General features: G+C 34.4%; 3 protein-coding genes across 5 annotated transcripts; 1 reads left to right on the top strand and 2 right to left on the bottom strand.

Moving 5' to 3' along the window:
• Positions 1 to 46: 46 nt before the first annotated feature.
• LOC106346929 (protein IQ-DOMAIN 30) lies at positions 47 to 3,239 on the bottom strand. 3 transcript variants are annotated; one of them, XM_013786395.3, is made up of 8 exons: positions 3,088 to 3,236; positions 2,901 to 2,938; positions 2,373 to 2,486; positions 1,935 to 2,231; positions 1,654 to 1,860; positions 1,484 to 1,570; positions 417 to 1,407; positions 47 to 332 (listed from the first exon to the last, which is right to left on the bottom strand). In XM_013786395.3, the coding sequence occupies exons 3-8, from the start codon at positions 2,451 to 2,453 to the stop codon at positions 301 to 303; spliced, it is 1,695 nt and encodes a 564-aa protein (XP_013641849.2). In that variant the 5' UTR covers positions 2,454 to 2,486; positions 2,901 to 2,938; positions 3,088 to 3,236; the 3' UTR covers positions 47 to 300. The 3 variants fall into 3 exon arrangements, with proteins under 3 accessions (XP_013641849.2, XP_013641848.2, XP_013641851.2); XM_013786394.3 differs by lacking the exon at positions 2,901 to 2,938 and having other exon boundaries at positions 3,088 to 3,239; XM_013786397.3 differs by lacking the exon at positions 2,901 to 2,938 and having other exon boundaries at positions 3,008 to 3,175.
• Positions 3,240 to 4,303: 1,064 nt separating this feature from the next.
• LOC106346930 lies at positions 4,304 to 5,919 on the bottom strand. The gene is made up of 2 exons (XM_013786398.3): positions 5,783 to 5,919; positions 4,304 to 5,658 (listed from the first exon to the last, which is right to left on the bottom strand). The coding sequence occupies exon 2, from the start codon at positions 5,618 to 5,620 to the stop codon at positions 4,442 to 4,444; it is 1,179 nt and encodes a 392-aa protein (XP_013641852.2). The 5' UTR covers positions 5,621 to 5,658; positions 5,783 to 5,919; the 3' UTR covers positions 4,304 to 4,441.
• Positions 5,920 to 24,511: 18,592 nt separating this feature from the next.
• On the top strand, positions 24,512 to 25,186 carry LOC106428371 (probable WRKY transcription factor 61). The gene has a single exon (XM_048781513.1). It carries the CDS (start codon positions 24,512 to 24,514, stop codon positions 25,184 to 25,186), a length of 675 nt encoding a protein of 224 aa, XP_048637470.1.
• Positions 25,187 to 25,395: the final 209 nt, after the last annotated feature.

Consider the following 25,395-nt stretch of genomic DNA (forward strand, 5'->3'; position numbering starts at 1 on the left):
TCATGAAGTTAAAAGATTTAGTTACATTACACACTATAGTACCATCTTTAATTAAAACGTTATATTTCATGGATATAATTTTTTTTTTAAGAAGTTGAGTATCATTACATATCATAAACATCTAATTTTGCAGTTAAAATAATGTATGATGAAAACAGAAACTGAAACTCCCACAAAAACAAACATATGATGATGTACATTCTCAATACAACCCACAAACACTAACTAGGAAGATAGATGGTGAAATATTGTAGAGTGATCAATAATGGTCTTCTTTTCTTTCACCACATAATCATTTAATCATCTTTTCCACTCTACCGGAGTTGTCTTCCCTGCAAAAACCAAAACAATATTAGTTAAGAAGAAACTCAGAATCTCTATACAGACTTTCTGGCTTTGTTTAGGACACTACTAACCGTTAAGAAGAGGTTTCTCAGTCTTCTTCCCGGTTTTGCCACCCGAGTTTGAGAATCTTGTTGTTTTAGGAGAGTCAGAAGTGACTTTTGCGTTATTACCTGAAGATGGTAGCGAGTAACGTCTAGTGGCTTTCTCAGTCACTTGTTGCTTAGGGGAAGAAGAGCCTTGCAGCCTCAGCTTTGCTTTTGCGGATTTAGTAGCTTGCATATAGCTTGGTAGGCCCGGGCTACTGTTCTGATTCACATTACTACTCTCTTCACACTCAGTGGTTTGAGTAGTAGTAGTAGTAACCGGAGAATCCTTCTTCCCTGATTTTTTATTCTCCTTCCTAGCTGGATTCTCCTTGTTGTTTTGTTTGGGAGTTCTCTCTTCTTTCACATCCTCCTTTTCCTCAGCCATTACATTTTCTTCGATTTGGTTGACCAATGTGAAGTCAAGTGTTTCATTGGTTACCAGTGGTTCATGAATGTGTTTCAACTCCTCAGGCTGTTCCACCACAGTCTCAGCCTTTTCATCTGTTTTCTCCACATCAAAGGCACTATTAACAGGTTCTTCTAAAGCAGGAGCTGGCTTCTCAATCTCCTTCTGTGCAACTCCTTGAGGTTGGATAGAGCTCTCAACTACAGGATTATGCACTTTCCTCAACCCACGTTTCACTTTCTCTAAATCAACTTGAGGAGTCTCTGCTGGTGGTGGTGGTAGTTCTGCAGATTGGCTTGTAGAAAACTTACGGAAGCTGCTGCGTTTCGGTTTCTCAGACTCAAATGATGTCTGTGCATCCGAGGGCTTGTCGAGATTTGAAGTAGGGACTTTGCGAACACTCTTCTGAGAGTTACTGGCAAACTTCTTCTGAGTTTTCTTGACAGATGTTTTCTTAGGTTGAGGAATTGGTTTCCAGAAGCAAGAGGCTGACCAGTTCTCTAACCAGATTGTGTTGGACGAATCATTTTCCAAGTGCACAGGCATCACGTTTGGAGAGGAAGCTAGAAGCTGATAAGAAAGACAACCATCATTATCCACCAAGAGCTTCTACTTTCAAACATAGTAATAGTCTTTACAAGCATACCTTCTGAGCAAACGCATTTGCAGTTAGCTTCTTGATTCCCAGGTAAGTATGTGCATCAACAACAGAGTCTTCAGGGAGTTTATTCTCCTGACAAGACAGTAGCAGAACTTAAGTTAAAAGCTAATCAGAAACAGAAACTGAAATCACCGAGTCAAAGTGATGAGCATTACCAAATGCTGATGATTCAACCGGCATTTTCTCTGAACTTCAACTCCAATGTCAGAATGTCTGATCTCTCTTCCTCGAGCAAGTGCTTGCAATCTGACAATTCCCATTACACAGCAGAGAGTCGCAACAGCTTGCCTTCTAACCATGTGACCTCGGATAAGTGCTTGCAGCCTTATTATACCTTTTAACGCCCAGAAAGCACGACGAGCCTTCACACAAAGAGCTCTCAGGTTAGTATACAACAAAGGAAAAATGCAAAATCAAGGGGTTAAAAGTATTTTACCAAATAGCCTCTAAAGGCAGCCTGGACAGTTGTTGCTGCAATCTCTTGCATAATCATGTCTGATTCGGATAACGAGTCATCAGGTACAACAGAAGCAGCATTTGGAGAATCTGTTGGTTGGACTTGGACCTCAGGAAGTTGTATCTCATCATCTGAAACCGCTTCATGTTCTATAGTCTGCGTCTCTACGACATCACTGGTATGAACTGTTGCGTTTCCAAAGGATGGAAGATCTGAAACCACATCGGATTCTTCAATCTTTGATATCACCACTACCTCTTTTCCATTCACAACTCTCTGAGCGCGATAACCAATAGAAACAGACACCAAAGAGAAAGGAAATCAGAAAGTGACACCATAGACAAACAGTAGACTGAAGAATCTTAGTCCTCTACGGCAACAAAAATTTATATATTCAAATGTTAATAGAAGCGTTACCTCCTTGTCTTTAGAACCACTAGACTTGGATTGTTTCTTTCCAAGTAGCACACTTTTTAACCATCTTGCAGGCTTCCCCATGATGTCAACAACCAAAACTCAAAACAACACCACCTGCATTTGTCCGACCAATCACAAACGCTTTCTATGCTCAAGCAATAACAAAAAGACCACACAACACATCTATTACCAAAGGTTGAAGTTTTATTTCTCTAAATTTTGTTTATATCTAGAGCTTGGAAGAGCATATAATTAAGCACTTTGTAAGTTCAATGGATCAGCCATTTGTTAAGTAAAGATCACCCTCAAGCAACAAAATTTAAGAAAATTAAAACATAATAAAAACAGTCGTTCATAAGCTAAAGATTTGTACTTTCTTTTATAATAATAGATCACAATCATTAAGCAATGAAATCAAACAAGAAAGAGAAAGAAAATACAATGATTAGCCTTTAAAAAAAAAAAAACAAAATCTCCAAATTGAAAATTTCAGAGATTAAAATTAGGGAAACCAGATCTGGAACTCACCTTGCAGATAAGTGAACCAGATCTCAAATCCACACTACCTAAATCTCAGAATTAACAGTAACAAAAAAAGAAGGATCTTGAGTATTTAGAAAAGAAGTGAACTTTACAGCTATTTAGAGAAATGTCGGTCTCAAATTGGATCCACTGTCTGAATCCCACAACAAACTTGAGAAGAAGACAGCCTTACCGTAGAATGCCTCAATGGTTGAGTGACAGTATTAGATAGCGCGATGCTGCTATATCACTAGATACTTAAGGAGCATCGATGAGACTCTCTTTGGTGGTGGTTAATTTCAGTGACCACGATGACAGATAATTTATTTATTTCTTATATTAAAACCAAAAAAAAAACTGCAAACGCATCTCCAAAATTCAAATTAAGCACCGTTATTTTACAGCCGTTAGATAATAATATTTTTATAATTTTTAGATACTCCTTAGAGCATGATTATTGCTAATGTGAGTTTAAAGGTTTTTAATTTTTTTTTATTATTTTTCCAAAAAAAAATTAAAAAAGAACCAATCGCGCGTCACCGTGTCAGTGAAATCTGCAAACAGTACATAAAACCAACAAAACTCGATCATTATTTGATTATTTTTGTTATCGTTTTTTTGCTGATTTGAGGAACCTACCACTATTTTTTTTATAAACCTCCCCTCCCTTAGAAACCAGCGATGAACATGGTTTTAATCCCTACATATCACTTTAACTGGTTTTTAAGGATTTTTATTTTGATCTATATAAATTTAATATCACTTAGATTTGTGACTAATTATTAAATAATTTATTTATTTTTTTGGGTAAATTAGTTTTAGTTAATGTTATTTTATGTAACCAACATAAATAGACAAGTAATTAACTTAGAGAAGGTATGAAAGTTAGGAGTGGGTTGTCCCCAGACTGCTCTTTAATTTGGGAGCATGTGTCTCAGCTCTCTGCGTTACTACGAAGCATTTGCGGATGATTACCTTCTTACCCTTTTTCTTTTCTTCTTGAGGAAGCTTGGATCGTGCGGCGAGTTCTCGTAGAGCTGCTCATCAAAGTATGAAATGATACTTTATAATCCCTCATCTGTTGTGGATGAGACATATCGTATGAGCAACTTGTGCTTTATTCCTTAACTGAGACGAAAACGATGTCAACAACCAAAAAGACAAGTAAGAAAGCAATGGAGATCGAAGCCTTCCCACATGGATCTTGTCGTAAGAATGCAACAGAGTATAAACCATGTTAGTTTCCGCACTCGTGAACACAGCACATTTCTTGATGTTTCGATGATTATGTCTACAACTACATGAAGGTGAAACCATTCAATTTATGTAAAATATTGTCCTTTAATATGTGAATAAACCCCAAATAGTTTAAGTTCTCAGAGAGGCTAAAGAATAAAGCAATTCTCAAAGACAACGACCAAAATTATATTTTATAAAATAGTTTTAACTGAAACTAGAAAATACAAAAGACACTGCAGAACATTAAAAAAAAAAAAAAAAACAGGGAAATCAATCTAGTCTCTGAGAACTCCAAGAACTGCAAGCGTCTAGTTTCTGGCATCTCCAAGTCTCAATCTCTCAGCAACATTAGCCACAAAGCAACAAAGTTTCGATTCCGAAGCCAAATCATCCGCTACTCTTTCAACAGCCTTCAGCTCTTCATGCAGATCCGAGTGCAGAGCCAGAGTAGAGAAGTTCTCATCGATAATAACCCCCAAACACTTGGTCACATCCTCGAGTTTAGGAACCCAGTCGCACAGCTTTAAACCGAGCATGGATGCAGCTTTAGGACACGGACCAGCTTGAGGGAACCTCTCGTACTTCTTCATCCACTTAGATAAGTACCGAACAAAGCTTCTCATCTCATTACCATTCAACTTACTCACTGCAGACGAAAACATGACCTCATCAACATCAGACGAAGCCAACAAGTAGTGAAGGCAAAGCTCGGAAGGCGAAAACCCGTCGTGAGCAACCATCAACAAGATCGAAGCCTCTTCAGCAACAACTTTAGACTTCTTTGGTACCTCTGTCTTGCTAACTTCCTCAATAGCCAACAAAGCCTCACTGTCCCATTCTTCTCTCACCTTAACCATAGTGCTAACCGCTTCCTTAGAAGGGCAAAGAAAGTACTTCAAGATTAAAAGCAGCTCACTCGCTCCAAGATCAGAAGCTTGTTTGATCACAACGCAGAGCAAATCAGACCGTTGCTTCTCGACAAGACTGCTAACTAAATAACCGTTCAAAGAATGATCAACCAATGAGTTCGAAACCAAAGTCTCAACTAACTCCCACATCTCCAAACGAACACAACCCTTCAAAACCAAACCAGACACATCTCTACCCATCAAAACCCCAGTCTTCTCCACCAAATCCTTCATCTCCTCGTTCTCACCAGTAACCCCAACTTTCTCACCAATCTTCTCCAGAAACTGCTTCAGCATACTCACAAACTCGCCTCTATCGAACCTGTTGGTGTCCTTGAGCTTGCTTTTCAGCTTAGAGGAAAAGCTCTTGCCCAATTTGATCAGCTCAGCATCGCTTCCGGAGATTTCCCACCCGGTTATTGGATTGATTAGAGTGCCGGGGTCAGGGCTTTCCACCTTCGGCTTCACGTTGGTGAAGATACCGTCTTGGCTTAGAGGGAAGGGATAGTCCGAGTGAGAGTCAACTCGGTCCTGGCTCGTCGCTACGGCGTTGGAGATAGCTTCGAGCAGCGAAGTCATTACGGACAGAGCGAAAAGGATCAAACTTTATCAAAAATCTGTAAGAACAAAGACAAACCCATCAACACAAAACCGTATCTTACACAAAGAAAGAGTAAAGAAAGACAAGAGTTCAATGGAGGTTACTTCCAGTTAACAATCGTTTATCAATCTGAGTTTTACCTTCAGGAGGAGATGAGTAGCGAAAGGCAGAAGCTTTCAGATTGTTGTAGGGAGGGTAGTTCTCGAATCGCCGGCGGAAAGAGAAAGATAGATTAAGGTTAGGGTTTAGGGGTTTTGTAATTGGAACTATTGGTTCTGTATTTTTCGTGTTTCCAAATATACCCCTCTCGTCGGTGGTTTATTACATTTTTTGGATTTGGGCAACGACGAGTTTAGCTGATGTCTTCCAAGGCCTAGTAACAACTGTTTCTTTTTTTTTCTGGCTAATTTGTTTATATGGTAGCAATTAAGACAAGAACTGAGGCCCGTAATTGGCAAGCTGCTCAGTTTTTGAAGAGACCACCCGCAAAGCCGCCTCAGGCTAAGACTGCCCACCAAGACCCAGGTCGCTCTCTTGCTGGTCTGGTGTGTTTGGTAGATGCGTCTTGGCAGGCCTCCACTCGTTGTGCGGGCATGGGTTGGATCTACAAAGACTCCACATCTGGATGGTCCTCGTCCAATACTTCTAACCGCTCTCATGTTGCCTCAGCTCTAATGTCTGAAGCACTTGCGGTCAAAGCTGCTATCACCGATGCAGCATCAAGGAACTTCAAGATCCTGAGCGTGTGCTCTGACTCGAAGATTCTAATGGATTGTATCAACACACAAGGTCGCTGCCTGGAGGTCCAGGGTGTTCTCAATGACATCTCTGCTCTATGTGCACACTTTGAATCTATCTCTTTTCATTTTATTTCCCGTTCCTTTAATACTGAGGCTGATTCTCTGGCAAAGATAAGCCTACAGGATCTTGTAAGTCGCATTCATGCGAACTAAACTCTGTTTCTTGACTTTTTAATGCATGGTTTGTTCAAAAAAAAAAAAAAACTTTGTCGACAGGTTGACTAATCCTTGTAAAATGTCAATGGGCATATACACAACTCTACGCAACTAGCAAATGTCCTTAGATCGTGGTCCACTTAAAATATGAAGGTGTTCTCTTTTCTTTTCTTTTGACTCAAACTTCTACTTTGCATTAACCAAATTGTTTAAACGCATACAAGATCATTCTCCACATAAGTTTTTAACCATATTGGCATGACAGTATACAATTTGGGAGCACTAATCTCAAGAGAAATGGCTTCCTTTGCAATCTTGTCTGCCACTCTATTTGCTTCTCTGCCTTGGAAGCACACCTTGCTTCTTGTTACCCCTTTACTCATTTGCGTGATGTCCTGAAGGTAAGTGTGAAGGCTTGGAGTGCAGGCTTCTTCTCTTAAAGCATCAACCAGACTTTAATGGAGAGACCTGTTTGGGTGGAGTGGTAGATATGAAGGTGTTTTCTAACGCTTGATCTCATGTATCCATCATAACTTGAGAAATGAAAGATATATATTTTGAAGCAAATAAGACAATCTAGAACTTAACTATGATGAAGAGAATATGAGAAAACAGCAAGTCACATGTTCATGTTCTATATGCGAGAAAAACAGCATGAACATTATTATAACAAAAAAAAAAAGAATTTCTCCAGCAAAGATGAAAATACCAACTAGTTTTCTTTAAAAAACGAAAAAGAAAATACCGACTAGTTTTCTTGGCCATCCATCTAACACTCGTATAGTCGCCGTATTAGTTGGAAACAAGTTGGAAACAAGTTGGAAACATTCAGTCTTAATATCAATGATCCACACTCATTTTCAAGCAAATATTCTATAGACCACAACAACGCATCATACTCCGATTGTAAAAGCGATAAACTCTTTATTTAACCTTTTAAATCCAAGACCTAAAGTTCCATTATCATCATATAAATCTAGCCAAGACCACGTACTAACATGCTAATTATCATGTCAATCTATATTATTAAATTAGAATCCCTACTGAGATTTTGCCTTTACTTTTTCAATATATTTACAACCACATGTTACTGTGTTTTTTTCTTTTTTTAATTAAATTAGTCCATTGATCAACCAGAACTCTTTTGTTTTTATGACATACTAGATTTTTTAACCGCGCTACGCGCGGATAAGATATTATATGTATTTCTCAATTCTAAAAAAATAATGTATAATATTGTATTACATTATTTAAAGAATTTAAAATAAAACTACATAACATAAATATATTTTTTAAATTTTCTTTGTGAAAATCATTATGTTGTTTGATTGTTGTACTTGATTCACATATTTGCATAGTTATTTGTGATGGATGAATAACTATATTTTTATTATCACTAAATAATATATATTTATTATATAATATAAGGAAAATAAAATTATTTACTTTTAAAACAAACTTGTCTCATGTTGGGGACTCGGTTATAGACATATCATATTCGAATGAGACATTTTTACAGTTATCAATCTTCTTAACAGTCAAGAAACAAATCTGAATATCAAAACAATATCTCATATGATCTCTTTGTGGAATAACTGCTCTGAATAAATTGAATTTAAGCATCAAAAAGGACTGAAAATGGATGTGCATATGTGTTATCTAAGTGAGCTTTACAAAATATTATTCATAGTTCATATATCATTTATGTACATCCTATTTTTTTGTCCATCCTTTCTTAAACATCTTGAAATAACTCATGTTAATTAATAATAAAATTTTAGCTGGCAAAAAAATCAAATGTCTAATATCGTTTAATTTGTCTAACTGATATATATGTATTTCTCAATTCTAAAAAAATAATGTATAATATTGTATTACATTATTTAAAAAATATAAAATAAGACTACCTAACATAAATATATTTTTTAAATTTTCTTTGTGGAAATCATTATGTTGTTTGATTGTTGTACTTGATTCACATATTTGCATAGATATTTGTGATAGATGAATAACTGGTGATATTCGTCATTTATGTCCATCCTATTTTTTTGTCCATCCTTTCTTAAACATCTTGAAATAAATGATGCTAATTAATAATAAACTTTTGGCTCGAAAAAAAAATCAAATTTGTCTAATTATCGTTTAAATATTTTATTAATATTGTATAAGAAGCTTTCAATTGATATCATAGTTTAATTTTTATTAGTTTTTTTTGTTAATTTTAGAGTTTTTTGTATTTAAGATTTTTTTCTATATTAAGCTTATATTTCTTTCACATAATATATATATATATATATATACATATATATATATATGTCATAAAAATTACCACCATAAAAATTACCATCAAATAATTTAATTTAAAATAAAATTATATATTAATTTGTTGTATTCTAACAATTTGATTGATTTAATTAATTTGCTTTGGTGGATAACTTAAAAAGTTTTCATATGAATCGGGGAAAGCAAACTTATGTTGTTATATTATATTTATTTGTGTATATGAAATCTATATATAATGCTAGTGTAATAAAGAAAGAACATTATGTTTAATAAATTCAAAAAGATACATTATTACAATTTGAAATTATTCAAAATTGAATAAAATGGTTAAATAAATCTAATTATTTTTTTAGCTTGATTAGTTGGATTCTCATGAAAAAAATCAATAGGTTAAACAAATGTTTCAAAATTTGTTGTGTTATTGTTTTGTCTATAAATTACAAAACTTATTGAATTGATATATTTAATTATTGCACTCTTAAATAATATTTTATTAAGACATTAGAGAACTATGTTTTGAGTTGTTTTGTCAAAATTGTACAAAAATCTATGCTTTTTCATATTTGTCACGAAAATTTATATGTTAAACTTACTTTTACAAAAAATTTATCTTTGTCACGAAACAAAAATCTATGTTTTTTTCATATTTGTCAATGTTCTCACAATTTCAAAGAATATATTAGCTTAGTCACTTACTTATTTTTTTTTACAAAACAAAGTATCGGAGTTTTGAAAGTTGAATTTATATTATTGTAAATGTATATAAGAGTTTGTGATTACATATTTAGTGATTCTTGTATATGTGTCCAAGAAAGTTTCAATGGCTTAGTGGTATTTGTCATATATTTATGTCATACTAACCCGGGTTCGATCCTTTCCTTTGCATTATTTTTTCATTTTTTACGGAAAATAAATGAGATGACGTGGCAACTTCGGACTCTTTGATTGGACGATTTTTTGTGCCTACGTGGACACTCTAAGAGAAGCTTATATCCTCCTTTTAGTATAGTATAGACTAGGTGTTATGCCCGCACATATTTGCATTGATATTTGTGATAGATGATTATGTTGGAAATCATTATGTTGTTTGATTGTTGTACTTGATTCACATATTTGTGGAAATCATTATGTTGTTTGATTGTTGTACTTGATTCACATATTTGCATAGATATTTGTGATAGATGAATAACTGGTGATATTCGTCATTTATGTCCATCCTATTTTTTTGTCCATCCTTTCTTAAACATCTTGAAATAAATGATGCTAATTAATAATAAACTTTTGGCTCGAAAAAAAAATCAAATTTGTCTAATTATCGTTTAAATATTTTATTAATATTGTATAAGAAGCTTTCAATTGATATCATAGTTTAATTTTTATTAGTTTTTTTTGTTAATTTTAGAGTTTTTTGTATTTAAGATTTTTTTCTATATTAAGCTTATATTTCTTTCACATAATATATATATATATATATATATATATATATATGTCATAAAAATTACCACCATAAAAATTACCATCAAATAATTTAATTTAAAATAAAATTATATATTAATTTGTTGTATTCTAACAATTTGATTGATTTAATTAATTTGCTTTGGTGGATAACTTAAAAAGTTTTCATATGAATCGGGGAAAGCAAACTTATGTTGTTATATTATATTTATTTGTGTATATGAAATCTATATATAATGCTAGTGTAATAAAGAAAGAACATTATGTTTAATAAATTCAAAAAGATACATTATTACAATTTGAAATTATTCAAAATTGAATAAAATGGTTAAATAAATCTAATTATTTTTTTAGCTTGATTAGTTGGATTCTCATGAAAAAAATCAATAGGTTAAACAAATGTTTCAAAATTTGTTGTGTTATTGTTTTGTCTATAAATTACAAAACTTATTGAATTGATATATTTAATTATTGCACTCTTAAATAATATCTTATTAAGACATTAGAGAACTATGTTTTGAGTTGTTTTGTCAAAATTGTACAAAAATCTATGCTTTTTCATATTTGTCACGAAAATTTATATGTTAAACTTACTTTTACAAAAAATTTATCTTTGTCACGAAACAAAAATCTATGTTTTTTTCATATTTGTCAATGTTCTCACAATTTCAAAGAATATATTAGCTTAGTCACTTACTTATTTTTTTTTACAAAACAAAGTATCGGAGTTTTGAAAGTTGAATTTATATTATTGTAAATGTATATAAGAGTTTGTGATTACATATTTAGTGATTCTTGTATATGTGTCCAAGAAAGTTTCAATGGCTTAGTGGTATTTGTCATATATTTATGTCATACTAACCCGGGTTCGATCCTTTCCTTTGCATTATTTTTTCATTTTTTACGGAAAATAAATGAGATGACGTGGCAACTTCGGACTCTTTGATTGGACGATTTTTTGTGCCTACGTGGACACTCTAAGAGAAGCTTATATCCTCCTTTTAGTATAGTATAGACTAGGTGTTATGCCCGCACATGCGGACATAAGCTTCTTATTAATTTATGTCTTACTAATCTAAAACTAACATAATAAATTATTCTTTATGTTTTCAAATATTTAAATTAAACATCAAAGTATTTATATATGTCGAATATTTTTCATCAAATATATACTTATTATTGTGTTAAATTTTTTAAAACATTCATATCGTAGAAATAGTTTAGAAAACATCTTGTATAAATGTTTTTGTTTGACTAATATTTAATTATAAATTTTTTGGTATCTTTATTTTTTTAACTTTCATAATCAAAAGTATTTTTTCCAGATAACAACACAATGTTTATAAAAATTATCTTATTTTTAATATGTTTTTGATAATTTTATTATATTGTTTTATAATCAATTGTTTAATATAACATATAAATTTAATATTATTAAAATAAATTTTGTTTTGAATTATATATAAAAATCATTAAGGGTATTATTTAAATTAATAAATTAGTGAATAAGTTAGAACTAATAAGAAATCAATAACCTAGCCAAAAGTCTAAAACCTAATAAAAATATGACAAATAAAAAAAATTAACTAAATATTTAATATAATATATAAATTTAATATTATTAAAATAAAATTCATTTTTAATTATATATAAGATTCAATAAGGGTATGTTTTAAATTAATAAATTAGTAACTCAACTAAAAGTTAGTAATAAATCAATAGTTTAGCTTAAACCTAATAAAAACATGATAAATATAGATATATATCAACATAATTTTGAAATAATAGTATTATTTAAACTAATGACTTATCCTAAAATTATGAAAAAGATGACAAGTAAGCATATTAACTAAAATTATAGAGAATATGACAAGTAAGCAAATTCTGTAATCTGACCAATTTAAAGCCTAACAAATTAGGTCCAAGCCCATGCCTTTAAGAAGCCAGCATACTAGATGTTCAGCCCATCGATTAGCAATAAGCCATGGGTATTAAGTGGATCAAATGTTACATAATAAAACCCGAATATTAAACAATTAGATAATGAAAAACATTATAGATAACCCAATTCAAAATAGATTAATAATGTCATGTCCCCGATCCTAGATAGGATCGGCCGGACGGGCCATGGTGCGGGGAGACGCACCAGTCAGGTCATTAGACCTTGAGACAAGCGTATCATGGCCCTGAATGAAGGTTAAGGGCATCAGTCAGCTGAGACTTAACTAGGATACGATGGAAATAAGGGTAAAGGGGCTGGGTGAGTGTTTAGGCAGCTGGACGAGTGTTGGTTTGAGTTCAATCAGCTCGGTTCAGCTGGTAATCAGTTCACCATGATCTGTTCAGCTCACAGGAGCTGGTGGGCTAGCTCAATCAGCTGGGAACAGCTGGGGGTCAGCTCAATCCAGTGAACGGTGCGTTCTGGTTCGGATCAGTGTGGGCGAGTCCGGGACGGTTACTGGGCGAGCCGATGGTCCGGGTGCAGGACGGTTCGACCAAATGGGTCTTAGGCTTGGGATAGGGAGCGGGCAAGCTCCCAGAGTGTGAGCTGAGGCTCAGTGATCGATTTGCCAAAGGAAGAAAAGGGGAGAAACCGCCAAGGGCGGTTATGGGATGGTTATGGGACGGTTTTGGGAAGAAAGGAAGGGATTTTGGTAACTGTTCGCCCAGGCGGTTGGGGACAGTTTAAATCGTCTTCTCTCTCTCATTTCTGATCATTCTGGTCGGTTTTTACTCATTCCACACAGAGAGAAACACAGAGAAAATTCAAGAGAGAAAGAGAGACAGAAACTTTGGATCGGCCGATTTGATCCAAGAGATTGTTCTTGAGTGTTCCTGGTGTGTTTGGGCGTGTGATCAAGAGGATGGATTTGAGACAGAAAGACAAGGAGAAGGCAAAGGAGAAAGAGAAGGAAGTCGCCCCTGGAGACCGAACTCCTAAGGTGAGAGGTGTGGCCAAGAGTAACCGGACAAGGCCGCGTGAGCCTGGCCGGTTTGGATCGATTGGCTACTCCTTACTCTGACTTCTTCTACTCTGTTTCTTCTTATATGTTGTGCTTTGGAATGGTTTATGTTGTTACAGGAAAGGATTCATTGATCCTAAGGCCTTGGCCTGATCCAATTTCCATGAAAGTCCCTTGTTCTTGTGTGGGCTGTTCATGGCCGAGATCACTATGATCTGAGCCGATTCTTCTGAATCTGTTTATGGGAATATTTTTCTTCTGAATTATCATGAATTATCATGAATTTTATTTGGTATTTGGATCTCTTTTTAAAGGGGTCAGATTTGACATTTTTGATGATTGTTCTTGACTAGATTGGATCCGACCATGCAATGTGATTTGATTCTTGTTTTGTAATCTAACCTTGTGATTGTGTGGTTGTTTGTGTTGGATCCAGGACCAGAAATGGACCGTGGTAAGGGAAAAGCACCATGAGGACCGCGGCCATGGGAAGATGTGTGGTGATTGGGTTGATTCTGAAAATTGTGTGATTATTGTAGCCTATTGTGCAACTTGTGAACTTATGCGATTCTAGTATGTATTCTATTATTTAGGATGATGAATGATGTATGAACCTTGGTTAATATCTATGAAGTATCTATTTTCATTAGTTGATGCTTGACTGTTTAAGTGTGAATGTTGGAACCTCAAAACTCTGAAAAAGACTTAGAATTATTTAACACTTGAACTTGAATATGAAAGATGGAATTGGTTGCATTGTTTGGTGAGGCCGCGGTCTGGTTGGATTGAGGAATCCAGGATCGGGTCTTACAAATAAAGCCCAATTTATAATGAAAAAATTATATTCAATTTTTATGCACACTCTATATTATCTATACTATTTTTAATAAAGTAAATTTAAATTTAAATACTATTAAAAATTAATTTATTTCTATATAAATATATAACTTCATATAATATGTCTTAACAATCAACACCATTGTATAATCATATTATAAAATTAAAATTGTATTAGTTACAAAAATTAATAAAAATTTAAAAGAAAAAAATTTCGCGCTTTGAAAGTGCGAGTCAAAGTCTAGTAAACATTAAATTAACAGACTAAGCCTCTTACTAGAACATTATTTCTTGTATCAGGGGGTAGTGACCTTTTCTTCTATATAGCTTTCATATATCTGAGTCAAATACAATTTTTCCGCTTTCTGAGTAGATCTTTAAAATGTATCTCGTAGATCTCTGATTTTAGCATTAAAAATCAGCTCATTTTTTTACCTTTTCAAGTATAACATAGTATGGAAAGATAGTGAAATGGCTTTCATTCATGCCTAATCATTTTACACGTTAGAAAAATAATCAAAATTATTTTTAGAAATAGCTACACTCGAAAATTATTTGAAAGAAAGAATATTCGATAGAGCCCAGAGTTGTAGAGCTGGAAAACATGTATATAGAAAGGGATGATCTATCATCTCGTCCACAGCTCCAAATTAAAACATCGATCTATGATCATTCCCTAAATATTACTCCAATTTGTAAGAGCATGTAGCATGTAAGGGACTTATCAAATAAAACATTTAGTTTTCTAAGAAAATATTTACTTTTCACGCTGCAACTGAAGCAATTTACTATATTCACAACTATTACACCGACAATATATTATATATAACGATAAACATAAAGTTGTTAGTATGTATTAATCACATTTCTGTGAAAATATTCAGTATGTTGATGAATTTAATTACAACCATAGGTTTATATTTATGTGTACCAACACGAATATGTATTTTATATGACTAATTGATGGCTAAGTCTACCAACCATTTGGAAAATTTTCTAAAAGACTTCGCTAAACAAAGAGACAAACTGCTAAACTTAAATCAACTATGCAGTTTATGGGGTATAAACTATAGAAAAAAATTGTAAGATAACTTTTTTAAGTTTATTTTTACAAAAAAGAATTTCTAAGATGGAAAATGACTAAAAATGCTTCACTAAAGAGTAAATATACAATTATATCAGTATGGTTAATTATTATAGACTTATAGTTTATAGTTAATCCGTAGAATTTTAGGGATGGGGTTTAAAATTTTTAAAAGTTTAAAGATAAATATTTAAATTTTAAATAAAATTTAATTTTAAAAATCATTTTGAATTTCAAAATGAAGTTTGGAAAACAAATTTGAACTTTATTATAAAAAGTTTGAATTTGAAAACATATGATTTGAAACTATAAATTTTATTTTATTATTATTTATTTATATTGTATATCTATAAAATAAATGGTGGAATGTTCTTTTGATTCTTTAACGGAATTTTCTTTGGTCATTTTCTTCTCTACCTAAAAAATTATTTTTGTGACGAAAACTTTTAAAAAAATTATTTGAGACAATTGCTCTAATTATATATATATATATATTGATAAATTAAGTGCATTTTTTCAATTTATAAATCCAATATTTAACAAACTAGTTCGTTTGGGATAAAATTGTAACATGCAATCCAGAAATTTCAACGTTGTCTTAGTTCAAAAAAAAAAAATCAATGTTGTTCTTTTGCAGCGACCTCGGCCGGCGGGTCCACGGTTTCGGCTCCAAACCTTAACATTGTTTTTAAGGCATTGCTGTGTATAGTGTATACATAAGCGTTGAAGTTGAATATTTCTTTTCCAGTTAGTCGACACTAGCTATCGATCCACGAACAATATTCTTCTTCTTTTTTTTTCCTAATACATCGGATGCACAGTTAGTTTCTTTATTTAAAGTCCCTGCGTTGGTATTTGTTTAGAAGAAAAAATAAGAATTTATTTCAGTTTGGTCGTACTTTGTTATGTAACTTTTTGTTTAGTTCAATTAGATTGGCTGTTGACCTTTCAAGATTTCAGAGTTGCGTGCTTGTTTTTCTGTTGGTATGAAACGTTGCAGCAAAAAAAAATGTGTACAGAGAAAATGTAAAACTATATAGTCTAAGTACATTTATGTACAATGCTTTTACTTGTCTACAAAGCTCTTTTAAAATGATAATTACTATTAATTATAATTTTGATTAAAAATACTGATAATTACTATTAATTTATAATTTTGGAGAAGTCGTTAAATTAAAGCAGGATATTTTATTTTTTCATATTATAGAAGCTATATGTTTGAGATAAATTTCCGTAGGCTTTTTATATTATATAGAAATGATATACTCCGAATATCTATCTTATTAAAACTCAAGTACAAAATTGGAGTGTTTGGAGACTTGAATAGGACTTTTAAAAATTTGGAGTGTTTGGTAACATGGATTGCAGTCTTTTAAAAAAAAATATTTTTGTTTGAAAACAAGTATAGTAGTATTAAGAAAAAAAAGTAATGGGCTTATGTTTTTTTAAAAAATTGAAAGTTATCTAGGCCACTTTTAAAATATACCAAAATGGGTCAATCTAATTCCCTAAAAATTTTTTTTCTAAACTAACCATAAAACAAAATTTAAACTTTATATACATATTTCAAATCAAAATAATAATTCAAATTTGATTTATATCAAAAATTGATTCAAAAATATACATATATTCAAAAATGGATTTTTACTAAACTATTTTTCAATAACCATTATAAAAAAATATTGTCAATATATATAAGAAAAATATAATACAAAGCCCAATTTGAAATACCAACTCAAATTATGGTTTTCATATTTCATATTAAGTTTTAAAAATATAATATATGTAATTATTTATATGATGGTATGTATAAAATACTATTAATTATATGATTACTTATATGATGGTACATATAAAATACGATTAATTATATGATGATAAAATACGATATATAATAATGACTAGGGATGGGCTTTTGGATACCCATACGGGTTTAGTTCTGATCGGTTTGTATTTTGAGTTTTCGGGGTCAAAGATTTCAGCCTTATTAGAATGTTTCTAAATTTTTGTTTGAGTTCGATTTGGATCTTTGCGGGTTTGGGTTTGGATAACTAATTTAAATTATTTTTAAAGTCTTAAATCATTATATATTTTAAATTTCTCAAAATGTATAAATAAAATAATATATTACGTATAAATTTGAATAACATATGTCATAATACTTAAGCTTAACATATCAATTGGCTTGATTTAAAATTTTGGATACGAAATCAATAATTATTTTAAGTATTTTTGGAGATTTGAGTATACTTTAACTATTTCAGATATTTACTTTTGACTATCTATATATATTTTCAAGTATTTAAACCAATTTAAAAGTATCATTTTTGATGTTTTATATACGTTAAATCTAAAAATAATTAATATATATAAGTATATAAATCTATTTTTAGATAAATTCGGATACCCAAATACTTCGGTTCGGATCAGATTCGGTTCTCTAAATAACAAAATTTTGAATAATTAGAATATTTAATCAATTTATGTTTGGGTTTGGTACTATATCTTTGGATCGGTATCGGTTATGTTCCTCGGATTCATTTTTCCAAATCCTAATAATTACATGAAAAACAAATATCAACATATTTTTCAAAATATACACCCGCGCGCCTGCGCGGGTCAAAATCTAGTTATTATTAATATAAGAAACTTGCATGTTTTGTCAATTATTTAATTGGTGTAGTCAAAGGATGTATACGTTGGCAGGTTGATATATAGAAATGGGAATAAACAGTTCCCCAAAAAAATACGAGAGCTTACAAAAATAATATCAAAGGAGAATAATGGAGAAGGATGATTTCTTGAAGAGTCGTCATGGAGGAGAAGAAAGACATGCGGAGATGAGAAAACTCGATGCATCTCACGATGATCCTCATCAAGATATTATAAGATCCAAGGTATCATCTTAACATTTTACCCAAAAAAAAGATCCAAGGTATCATATAATTTATTTTTGTGCAATTCTAAATGCATAAATCAATTAAATCTTGGAAGATTTCACAAATTTCTTGGTTAATGGTTTGTTCTTTATCCAAAATCATTAGTCACTGATTTGTCTTAATCAAGCTTATCTTGAATTCTTAAATTTTAGTTAGCTTGTTCTGCGAATTTCTTAATTTTAGTTTTGTCTTTTAAAATTTTTTTTTTTTTGTCTTTTCTGTTTTGATGATAAGTTTTCTTTGTTGAATCGAGTTGCATATATTTTTCCAAACTAATTAGATTATCTCTTCTATACCAGATAAAATTTGCACATATATATATTAACAACAATAATGAGAAAGAAAGTAAACATACGCATCAAATAAATTGAGGAGAAACTAACCAATTGATAGATAAATATTTTGATTTGTCATATTAATGTATGATGAGATCAGCTGGACTCAACTAAAGTCGAAATCGAGGAGGCTAGAGAGGAAAATCGAATTCTAAAGTCATCCTTGAGCAGGATAAAAAAGGAGTTTGAAGTTCTTCAAACACAATACAATCAATTAACGGTACAACATGAAGACCTTAATAAGTTCTCAACAAAGGGCCATCATCAAGACAAAAACGAAGATGAAGAAAAAGAAAGAATTAGCGAGCGCGACGAACTTGTCTTGTTGAGCTTAGGTACACGCTTAAAATCGCCAGTTCCAAGTGTTTCAGTAACGAACAAAGAAGAAAAAACGAAAGATTTCATGGATGAAACCGGTGATGAAAAAAACATTGATGAACATAAAAGAAGTAGTTATCAAGGATTAAGTCTGGGATTTGAATACAAAGATTTGAGTAATCCTACTGAGAAGTTTGAGATTGGCCATAATCAAGCAAATACGTCCTTGGTAGTTAGTAACAAGACTAAGATACCGTCAGAAAATAGTTTTGGGTTTAAGAATGATGGAGATGATCATGAAGATGAAGAAGAGCTTTTGCCTCAAAACCTTGTTAAGAAAGCTAGGGTTTCTGTGAGGTCAAGATGTGAGACAACTATTAGATATAGAAAGTAGATCAATCACTAACGTTCATATTCTTGTCCATAATGTCGTATATTCTAAACTTCCTTTCTTGTACATGATATACTCTGTATATATCAGAGCTTTCCTCTATCAATAAGACATACGATTCCAATACCCAATATGGTATCAGAGCAAGGCTCTTGATTTTTTTTTCCGCCGCCCACACTTCTTCTTCTCTGTTCTTTCTTCTTCTTCAATCTCCTCTCTGTTTCTTTTTGCTCTCTGTTTCTAATCATGTCTACATCTAGTGAGCAACATGTCTCTGTTTCCACCTCTGTTTACAATGCTAGCGATCCAGCTTCAACTCTTCTCTCCATCAACATGTCGAACATTACCAAGCTATCCAATCTCAACTACATCATGTGGAGCAGACAAATCAAAGCTTTACTTGAGGGACACGAGCTTCATGGTTTCATCGATGAAACAACTATCACTCCAACACCTACCATACTCATCGATGGACAAACAACAACCAACCCGGATTATGCTCCATGGCGACGACAAGATCGTCTTCTCTACAGTGCCATCATTGGATCCATCTCATTACCGATCCAACCTCTGGTTTCCATGGCGACTACCACATCTGAAGTGTGGACCATCTTGGCAACGACATTCGGAAAACCCACCAGAGGGCACATACTACAATTAAAGCATCAGATCCGTACGAGTGTTAAAGGTACAAGCACCATTACTGAGTATCTTCGTTCCATCAAAACCAAAGCAGATGACTTAGCTCTTCTCGGGAAGCCTCTGGATCCTGAAGATCTAACCGAGCAAATACTTGCTGGCTTGGGTGAAGAATACAAACCAGAGATTGACGCAGTCAACGGCCGTGATACGCCAATAGCTTTTCATGAACTCTACGAACGCTTACTCAATCGTGAGGCCATGATCCTTTGCAAGGAACCAGCTGCAGCGACACAAACTCCCATCACTGCCAATGCAACTCAAACTCAGGCACAACAGAACACTTGGCGTCCACACCAAAGAAACAACAACCCGCGGTTCTACAACAACAACAACCGAAACTTCAACAACAACAATCGCCAGTCCAAGCCATATCTTGGAAGATGTCAAGCATGTGGGACACAAGGTCACACTGCCAAAAATTGTCCGGAGTTTAGAATCATACGTGGTGGATCTCAACAGCAACAATCAAGTCAACAACAACATTGGCAGAACATGCCATATGGAAACGCGTATCAACCAAACCAACAACAGCAGTGGCATCCTCGGGCAAATGCAGCCATGATGACAGGCGACACATCTACATGGTTACTAGATTCCGGTGCTTCCCACCACATGACATCAGACCTTGCGAATTTGTCCTTACATGCTCCTTACAATGGAGGCGATGATGTCTTACTTGGAGATGGTTCTGGTCTATCCATCTCTCATACTGGTTCTTTATCTCTTCCCTCTCTCAAATATCCTTTTTTATTAAATAATGTTCTCTATGTTCCATCCTTAGATAAGAATCTCATCTCAGTTTTTCAGTTATGTTCAGCTAATAATGTTTCTGTAACCTTTACGCCAACATATTTCCAGGTCCAAGATCTGACTACGGGGGTGCTTCGTCTTCAAGGAACACCTAAAGATGGAATGTACCAGTGGCCAAGTCGGAATCATGCCAAGTCTCCATCTCTGTCTTATGCTTCGGCTATTAGAACTACTCTATCTGATTGGCACTCTAGATTAGGCCACCCTGCTTTTTCTATTCTTCAAACTATGGTTTCTTCTTATGATTTGCCGATTTCCTCTAAGGCTTTATTAAACAAACCTTGCACTGCTTGTTCCATTAATAAAATGCATAAACTACCTTTTGCAACTTCTACTCTTGTCTCTACTTGTCCATTAGATATAGTTTTCTCTGATGTGTGGTCCTCTCCATTGATTTCTATAGATGGTTTCAAGTACTATGTTATTTTTGTTGATCATTTTACCCGATATACGTGGCTTTATCCGTTAAAACAAAAATCTCAGGTTCTTGATGTTTTTACGAGATTCAAAGCATTGGTTGAAAATCGATTTCAAACCAAGCTGAGAACTCTTTATACAGATAATGGGGGAGAGTTTATTGCTTTAAAATCATTTTTATCAATTCATGGAATTTCTCATTTTACAACTCCTCCTCATACGCCGGAACACAATGGTATAGCTGAACGACACCATAGGCATATTGTCGAAACCGGCTTATCATTGCTGTCTCATGCTTCCATGCCTAAGTCATATTGGACCTATGCTTTAGCAACGGCTGTATATCTTATAAACCGAATGCCCACTCCAAACCTGTCTTTAAAATCTCCTTTTCAAATACTTTTTGGGCAAACTCCTAATTTTTCAAAACTTCGTATCTTTGGGTGCTTATGTTTTCCATGGTTAAGACCATATGCTTCTCATAAACTAGATCCGAGGTCCACACCATGTGTCTTTCTTGGTTACTCAACAACCCAAAGTGCTTATTTCTGTTTAGATAGAACCACTTCTCGCATCTACACATCTAGACATGTTGTCTTTCATGAGTATGTCTATCCCTTTGCTTTGCCTAACCCTCTAACTACTTCTTCTAGTGATGATGATACAGCAGATGCACCAACCTCGTCAATGCCAGCAGTGACAGTGATACCGTTACGAACCTCTCCTGCTCAGACCACAACTTCTCCATCGGTTGCAACAAATCAACCTGAACAGCCTGATCCAGCTTCAGCTCAATCATTGTCAAGTGCGACCACCTCTCCTGTCATTGTCACGACCCAGGAACAATCACCTATCCCCTCTACGTCATCACCAACAGCTGCAGTCAATACTGAAGCCACATCGGTTCCGAACACCACAACTCCACCACCGGCTCCAACTAGAGTATCCACTCGCCAGAGAAAACCAGTCAACAAACTTAATCTATGCACCACAGTCACTCCTTTCCTGGACAAAATTCCCACATCTGTAGCCGAAGCTCTCAAAGATCCTCGGTGGCGAAAAGCAATGGCTGAGGAAATAAATGCTCAACTAGAGAACAGAACGTGGGTTCTAGTCTCCTCTGTTGTTGCACACAATATTGTTGGGTGTCGATGGATATTTACTATCAAACGGAATGCTGATGGATCTGTCCAACGTTACAAAGCGAGGCTTGTAGCTAAAGGTTTCAGTCAGCGACCAGGGCTTGATTATCATGACACTTTTAGTCCAGTCGTGAAACCAGCAACCATCCGACTTGTTCTCAGTGTTGCCGTGTCTAGCAACTGGCAAATGAGACAATTTGATGTTAACCATGCTTTCTTGCAGGGACATCTTACTGATGAAGTTTACATGATGCAGCCACCAGGCTTCGTAGACAAGGATAATCCCACTGCTGTCTGCAAACTACGAAAAGCTGTATATGGTTTAAAACAAGCCCCACGGGCTTGGTATAATGAACTTAAAACTTATCTTCTCTCTTGTGGTTTCAGGAACTCATATGCGGATGCTAGTCTTTTCATCTACAACTCCAATGGAGTCTTGATGTATATGCTGGTCTACGTTGATGATATCATTCTCACCGGCAATAACACTGATCACATAAACAGATTTGTTCAATCCTTCTCTCAGCGTTTTTCTCTTAAAGATCTTGGCAGTTTATCATATTTTCTTGGTATTGAAGCAACTCATACATCTACTGGTCTGTTACTTACACAAAAACGTTACATTGCAGATTTACTTCACCGGAACAACATGACTAATGCCAAGACAGTAGCTACACCGATGTGTTCCACCGAGCAGCTCACGCTCAAGTCTGGCCACCCGCTTGATGATCCTAAACAGTTTAGAGCAGTAGTTGGAAGTCTTCAATACTTGTCTCTAACAAGACCCGACATTTCTTTTGCGGTCAACAGAATGTCTCAGTACATGCATCAACCCACAGATGAGCACTGGACAGCAGTCAAAAGAATTTTGCGCTACCTATCCGGAACCATCTCTCAAGGTGTCTTCTTCCCGCGCCACAACACTCCATCTCTTCATGCCTTCACTGACGCTGATTGGGCTGGCAATAAGGACGATTACACGTCCACTGGAGCTTACATTGTCTACTACGGGAGACATCCTATTGCATGGTCATCAAAGAAGCAAACAGGAGTTGCAAGGTCTTCAACAGAAGCAGAATATCGCTCGATTGCTTCAACAACAGCCGAGGTGTGTTGGTTGATCTCTCTGCTCAGTGAACTTGGTCTCCGCAGCACAATCAAACCTACAATATACTGTGATAATATTGGAGCAACCTACCTAGCTGCCAACCCGGTTTTTCACTCTAGAATGAAGCATTTGGCACTTGATTATCATTTTGTTCGAAATCATGTTCAGTCTGGTCATCTGCGCGTCTCACACGTCTCATCCGCGGACCAGCTCGCTGACGCCCTCACTAAACCTCTTCCACGTCCACGCTTCAACAGCTTGTGCATCAAGATTGGACTCACCAATGGCGGTCCATCTTGAGGGGGCATATTAGATATAGAAAGTAGATCAATCACTAACGTTCATATTCTTGTCCATAATGTCGTATATTCTAAACTTCCTTTCTTGTACATGATATACTCTGTATATATCAGAGCTTTCCTCTATCAATAAGACATACGATTCCAATACCCAATAACAACGACGGTTAGTACAATATCTTCACATGTAATACTAACATATATATTCAAAAAAACAAAAAAATACTAACATATATAGTATAATCATTGGTCCTAAAAAAAATTCAAATTTGTGATCGTGTATATATATAATGTATGTATAAACAAAAATATCATCATTCAACTAAATGTAAGTAGTCACTATAACTAGTTGACGAGTTGACTACTAAATTATCGTTAATAGTCTTTAAGCTTTAAGCTATTTCAGAAAGAAAACTTAATTAGTTCACATCTTGAATTTTAAAAGCAAAATTTTCATTTTCTATGAAAAGGCATTTAACGTTTGGCCTTTTTCTTTTATAAAGACTTTTGTTTTCTTGGGTTTGTGTTTGTGTAGATGAACGATGGATGTCAATGGAGGAAATATGGCCAGAAAATAGCTAAAGGTAATCCATGTCCACGAGCTTACTATCGTTGTACCATTGCACCTTCTTGTCCCGTAAGAAAACAAGTAATTAAACCTAAACTCATAACTCCAAATCATTATATAAACACTAATACATATATGTTTTCAAAGTAGCCATAACAATTTATCCCTTATTTAGGTACAGAGATGTTCAGAAGATATGTCTATTCTTATCTCAACTTACGAAGGAACACACAACCATCCACTTCCACTGTCAGCAACCGCAATGGCCTCCGCCACTTCAGCCGCAGCCTCCATGCTCCTCTCCGGAGCTTCCTCCTCCTCCTCGGCCGCCGCAGCTGATCTTCATGGCCTAAACTTCTCCCTCTCCGGCAATAGCAACATTCCAAAACCTAAATCACCGTTCCTCCAAACCTCTTCTTCAGGCCACCCAACCGTTACTCTCGACCTCACAACCTCCTCCTCGTCGCAGCAACCATTCTTATCAATGCTTAATAGGTTCAGTGCTCCTCCTAGTAATGTCTCAAGATCTAATAGCTATCCTTCAACCAATCTCAACTTCTCAAACAGCACTAACACACTGATGAATTGGGGTGGTGTTGGTAATCGCAATGAGCAATACCGTGCAGCTTACGGCAACATTAGCACCCTTCAGCAATCACCATACCACCATGTGATTCAAACCCGAATTGCCGGGTCATCTTTGGACCCATTTGGAAGGTCGTCTTCATATTCACCACATCCTACACAAACCAATCTTGATTACGTTGGAATCAAGAGTATTACTCATCAAGTGCAATATTTACCGGCGGAAACAATCAAAGCCATTACGACAAATTCAAATTTCCAGTCGGCTCTTGCTACTGCTCTATCTTCCATTATGGGCACAGATGTAAAAATGGATAATGTGACTAGAAATGAAGCTGAGAAGAGCCCTTGAAGGAAGTGCTCTATACATGTTCTTCTATATATGTTCCCAGTACATTGGGATCTAGGGCATTTATACTTTGGTTGTTAAGTTATTATTTTAATATGTTGTTTGAGCTTCTGGAAGTTATGTGTACATATGAAACTTCTTTTGTGAAAAATTTACATATCAAACTTAAAACGAATAAGTGTGTACGGTTGGTTCCATGCTAGGTTTTATAT

The sequence above is a fragment of the Brassica napus genome, chromosome A6, assembly GCF_020379485.1.
Source record: "Brassica napus cultivar Da-Ae chromosome A6, Da-Ae, whole genome shotgun sequence".
NCBI lineage: Eukaryota > Viridiplantae > Streptophyta > Magnoliopsida > Brassicales > Brassicaceae > Brassica > Brassica napus.